This window comes from Malania oleifera, chromosome 6 (assembly GCF_029873635.1).
Source record: "Malania oleifera isolate guangnan ecotype guangnan chromosome 6, ASM2987363v1, whole genome shotgun sequence".
Lineage (NCBI taxonomy): Eukaryota > Viridiplantae > Streptophyta > Magnoliopsida > Santalales > Ximeniaceae > Malania > Malania oleifera.
Genome location: NC_080422.1, coordinates 13,377,539 through 13,383,538, shown reverse-complemented (window position 1 = coordinate 13,383,538; position 6,000 = coordinate 13,377,539). Strand labels below are relative to the sequence as shown.

The following is a 6,000-nucleotide window of genomic DNA, read 5'->3' as shown; positions in this document are numbered from 1 at the left end:
TTCTTTACATCCTTAGCAAGGAGAATTGAAGGCCGGAAAGGACTATTTAAAGGAGGAGGGAATAGCAAATTGGCAAAGCAAAGATAATAGAAAAACTATCAACATCCTCACAAGTTCTTCAAAATAGTCTATAATATTAAAATATTGCTTCTTAAAAATAAATAATTTTTTTTAAAAAAAACAAATTTAAAATTAATCGTTACAATTTTTTTTTTAGGAAGCCAACCAGAAATTTTAGTATATATATTAATTTTAATTACTTTCGCAAGAAGAACCTTTTTCTAGTTGGTCAACTTCCAAACGGGGCCTTAGACCTAATCCACACGGATAACAAAGCAGAGCTTCTCCCCTGTTTTTGTCCTCTGAAGAAACTGCGAACGCAACACGATGCCTCTCACCCTCTCACTTCTGCAACTACCTCCGTTGAAGTCTCTCTCTCTCACTTCCACCTTCATTCATGGCTCCTCTCCCCTCACTCTCCTCTCTAAACCTTCTTCGTCTCTGACACCGCAGAAGCCACACGCACCCCCTTTTCTCCCTCCAATTCGAGCCAAGAAGTCATTGCAGGGCCGAGTGATCTGCGCCACGAGCGACAAGACCGTGGCTGTTGAGGTGGTCCGCCTCGCGCCACACCCCAAGTACAAGAGACGGGTCAAGAAGAAGAAGACATTCCACGCTCACGACCCCGAAAACAAATTCAAAGTGGATGACATAGTGCAGCTTGAGAAGTGCAGACCCATAAGCAAGACTAAGTCGTTTCTTGCTATTCCGGCGCCCCCCAGGAACGTGAGGAAGCCCGTTGAAGCCAAGCCCACAGAGCTTGGGATTCCGCTAGAGTCTGAACAGACACAGTGAGCTTCCTGTTGTTCACTTGTAATTTACGGCATTTGCTTGGCTTTGACTGCTTTTGCTTTGTGTTACCATTGTGGTTTGCTGGCATAATTTGGAGTTGGTGTGGTTTGGGTAATGGGTTTGAGTTAGGTTGGATATATTGTCGTGTTCACGGTCATTAGATGTCTTTAAATTTCGGGTGATTGGTATTGTGTGGACTGGATTGAGTTGCGTCTGCTTTGTTTGAATGTTTTCGATAATGGGTTTCGTTGAATTACCAAGTTAATGGGGTTTTCTTACGAATTAGAGCTGGCGTCCAGTAAAATTGGAGGGTAATTGTAGTACATTTGTGGTGTTTGGAATTTTTCGGAAGTTGCAGTGTAAATGCTTGATGATATGCTTAGGAGAAAAAGGTAGATGGTCTATAGCTTAAAGAACTGCACGAATACTCTAGCAATGTTGATGTAGAAGGGCTATTCAATTGGTTAAAAATAGTTTTCTAGTGTTGGTGAGATTTAATTCTAGTAAACGTTGTCATTCCACTATTCTCAGCACATCTGTGTTTAAAATGATAGTGGTTACAGGAGCCACTGCCATTATCTTCAATAGAATCCTGTCTCCTAAAAATTTTATCTTGTTTCCCTCTTTTCGCAATCAACAAACTGGCAGTGGTGACATCCTCCAAATATTCTTTCCTTTCATTGAACTTGCTGTAAACCTGCAACTTAACAAATTAACAAAGATGCCTATTTCTGCACTGACTCTCAAGAATTGTAATAGAGCTGGTGTTATAATAGAAGCTCAATTTTAGGACAAAATTTTTACTCCTAATGCAATTAATTTGGCTACATTCATCTTATGAAAAATATTTTAGATGGTTTAACTTTGCAGAAGTCTGGGGATTCTGTCTTTAATACAATCATGCAGCATGTTTTGAACATTGTTTCAGGCCGAACGGTTTCATATATGTGAGGATCAGACTAGGATACCTTTTCTATGGCTCTTTCTAGATTTTAGATTTACAAATTGTCCTTAAAATTTGTATGCATACTAATATTACTTGTTAATATCTTGATGGTTCAAACTCTATTGATGTACAAGTACAACAGGCCCTTTACCATTTTTGTTTTGCCTTTTGGTCAAAACAAGACCTGTCTTCTTTTTGTTTTCTAAGATTTCTTAATTCATTATGAAGATTTCTTGAGAAGGTCTTTCATGATTAGGAAGAAAGAAGCTTTTTCACCATCTAGGTGGTGAGCCTTCATGAAGGGGGGAGAGAGATACCATAATGAGCAGTTTCTTTTCTTCTTGATCACTACTTTTTTTACCTTCCCCCTTTGTTCCTCCATTTTGGGAATCTCCAATGAAGCTACACTTGAGGCCTCGCTTCTAATGAAAGCGCTACAAAAAAATTTTCTCTTTCAATAATATCAACTTTTGTTCTTTCTTTATCTGTGGGTTGTATCAACTTTCTTTCTTGTTTATTTCCCCAGTGTATTAATTATTGTCTTATCTTCTACATTTGGTTAAAATTCTCGTGACTTTTGTTCTTCCATCATCTTCGAACCCTTGTTCAAGAAGCTGTAATTCACATTTGCTAGCACACCTTGAAATTTGGTATTTTTAAGCTTTCCTAATTGCAAGATAGGCCCAGAAGCAGTATTGACCAAACAATTGATTAAACATGCCCCTAGGCCTTGGCCCTAGTGGCAACATGGAGGTGAAGTTGGCTCTAGTAGCAAGCATGCGCACGTGCATGCTAGGATGGCGGGAAAGATATTGAAAGCTTGGTATCACTATAAAAAATTATGAAGAAAAATACCAAAAACAAAAATTAAAAACCAAAATAAAAATTAAAAATTGAAAATAAGCAACCGTCAATATTTCCAAAACTAAAACAAATTAAAAACCTAATTGAGCAAAAGGCTCACTTTTCTCCTTGAATCAAATAAAAATTGAAAATAATTAAAATAATAGATATACAAGAGAACAAATTAAAAATTTTATAAAAAATAGAAATTATTATGATTATTTTACTTCATTATTATATTTTTAAAAATTACTTGCTAGTGCTACAAGAACAAACCTTTTTATACATGACAATTGAAAATAGTAGACACTTGGGTGGCTCTAGGTGTGTTTTTATGACTTTTTGAAGGTGAAGTTTTGGGGTTTCATGAAGGAGAGAGAGAGGATATTTTGGAACTTTGTTGTTTGTTTACAATCTTTTGGTCGCTTTGGCTGGAAAGTAATGCTAGAGTTTTTAAAGATCAAAAGACTTCTTCAAGAGTGCTTTGGGAGAAAGTTATTTTCTTGCTTCTTTTTGGGCTCATTCTTTTGAGGATTTTGGGGTTCTTTTGCTATTTGATATTCAAAGGGATTGGAGGCAGCTTTGATGTCACTTTGTTAGGATTTGTTTCTGTTTTTGAACAGTATAGAAATAGATTATAAAAATGTGTTTGTTTATATTGTTAGTTTTTTGTTTTTGTTGGCTTTCCGCAATTTGCATAAAAAAAAAAATTGAAAACCAGATTTTAGTTGTTTAAGCAACCTATTTCCAGACATTTTAATACTCATAAATATTTTATTTTTTATTAAATCATTCATTTATACACTTTAAGATTAAAATTAAAATTAAATAATCATATAAATTTAAATATAATTAAAATATAAATATAAAAAAAATTCAAAAAAAAAAAATAATAAAGGCAATTACAAAATATTTTAACTAGTTTTCAATTGTCATGTCAAATAAAATTTTTATTGCAAAGTAAATTTTGGAAGTTTAACAGTTAAGTAAAATAATTATAACAATTTTTATTTTTATTAGTGTTTTTTAAATATGTACTATTCTGTAATTTTATTATTTTAACCATATTTTAATAATATTATTTGATTTAAAGATGAAAATGAACGTTTTTTAAGTAAGTTTTTAATTTGTTTTAGTTTTATAAATATTAACCAAACAGGTTGTTGGTTTACAGTTTTTATTTTTTGTTTTTAGCTTTTGTTTCTATTATTTTTTATAGTGTTACCAAACAACCCCTTAGTTTTTCCCTTTCTTTGTGTTTTTTTCTTGGAGGATTTCTCATCCTCATTTCATTGTAATTATGGTTTCTTTTTAATGACTTGTTTATTATCTAAAAAAAAAAAATACTTTGAATGACTTATATTATTTTTTTTCTACTTTTTATATTTTTATTTTAATTCAAATGGACATTTAATTTTAATTTTAATTAAAATTATATATAAGAATGAATGATTTAATCCACAAAAGTTATTTCGCGATATTAAAATATTGTGGCAACTTGTTTCCAAAATAACTGAAAATCATAAAATCTAATTCCCAAAATTTGGAAAAAAAAAAAAAAAAAAAAAAATTGGAAATCAATAACAAAAATAGAAAACTAGCAACCTAGGGGGTTGCTTCATATCATTTCTGTTTTTAATTGTTACTTGAGTCAAGGACAAATGTTACCATTTTTCCTATCAAAATTTTAAATTTTTTTAGTTTAAAAATATTAACCAAACAAGTCCAGTTTTTAGTTTTTGTGCTTTTGATTTTTAGTTTTCATTTTTACTTAGTTTTCATAATTTTCAACAGTGATACCAAATGACATTGTACAACAACAAAAATAGAAAACAAACAATAAAAATGATACCAAACGGCCCCTAAACTGATGCAGGATGTTCAAGGCAAAGGCCATTACTTTAGGCTATATTTTGTAAATAGTGGAGGTGGTAATTATGACCGATACCAATTAATCCACCTATACCCTCTTGAAATAAATGGGTAGAGGAATTCACATATTATTACATGGGTCACCAATGGTGACCCATTTAGACCCAAAAATTAAATGGGTAGAAATGGGCCTACCTCTCTATCCCATCAATACATTTAACCATTTGACCTAATATGCAAAAATTATTGATCAATCTCAAATTGTTACTCCTCTTAATCCATCTCCCATTTCTATGATGCCCCGTCCATGCTCATCTTCATTAGTAGCTTCACTCTTTCAGTTCCTCCATCCTTGTCGAATTTGTTCCACCTCTGGTACAAGCACGCCGGTGACCACCTCACTGTGTGATTCTTGCTGTGACAACAATTTCCACTCTCCCATAGTGCCCTCTTTCCCCCTGCCACGGATGGTGCCCGAACACCATCTTCTTATTCTTCTACATGACTAATGTGATTATTGTATTAATGCTTTCATGAATTATTACAAAAATAATTAGTCAAGACCTTTTGTTCTTATTTCAGGTTCATTACCACTGTATTATTTTATTATTTTAAATTTTTTAATAACAACACTACAATGAAAAGAAGGGATGATTGGGTAAGCATCGGTTTAGGTAAAACCAACAAACAAATCGAACCAAACACTTTAAGCTAGTTTGGTTCAGTTCTAAAAATAGACAGCTTGGCTAGATTAGAAATTTTGACAAACTGGCAGTTCAACATGGTTGTGGTTTGGAACATGTAAAGCTAAATTTGCATTTATATACATCCATATATATATATATATATATATATATAGTTAAATGGGCAGGGTCAAATTGTTTTATGTAAATGGGTGCCATTAATGACCCTACTGATTTTGACCCAACACACTCTAGCCATACCCACCGGAGAAATGATGGTAAAGGAAGTATCACTGTTTTCAGAGACTCCTGTTTGTGTTGGGATTGAAAACTAGATAGGTAGCCAATAGCATCAGTATATGTGTACGGGAGATAGAGAATAGGGGTGTTGGAGGAGGGGAGAGCTTGGATATTAATGCCACAAAATGTTGTTCATTAACTAATGTAGTTAGAACCTAAGGATCATATTTAATGCCTAATGCCAAATGGATCTTTGCAACACATCAATGTATACTGGTAGCATCAGTCTCTCTTGCTCTCTGTACTAGAGAGAGAATATGGGTGTGCAGGAAGGGGGAGCTTGGGTGTCAATGCTCCAAAAAACGGCCTCTTCTGTTACAAACATGATGTATTCATTAACTAGTGTTCTTAGAACCGAAGGATAATATTTTTTAAGATAACATAAGAAATTATATTTGAATATAAGAACAATTACAGCACATCAGAGGACAAATAGTCCTCTTGAAGATTGTGAGAAAAAAAAATCAAGCAGATAATAAAAACAAAACCAAAGAAAAACAATAA

At 33.2% G+C, this 6,000-nt stretch overlaps 1 protein-coding gene across 1 annotated transcript; it reads left to right on the top strand.

The window, feature by feature from the left end:
- The first annotated feature begins 274 nt into the window (after nt 1-274).
- LOC131157212 (small ribosomal subunit protein uS17c) lies at nt 275-1,137 on the top strand. Its single transcript, XM_058111195.1, has one exon. It carries the CDS (start codon nt 388-390, stop codon nt 853-855), a length of 468 nt encoding a protein of 155 aa, XP_057967178.1. The 5' UTR covers nt 275-387; the 3' UTR covers nt 856-1,137.
- Nucleotides 1,138-6,000: the final 4,863 nt, after the last annotated feature.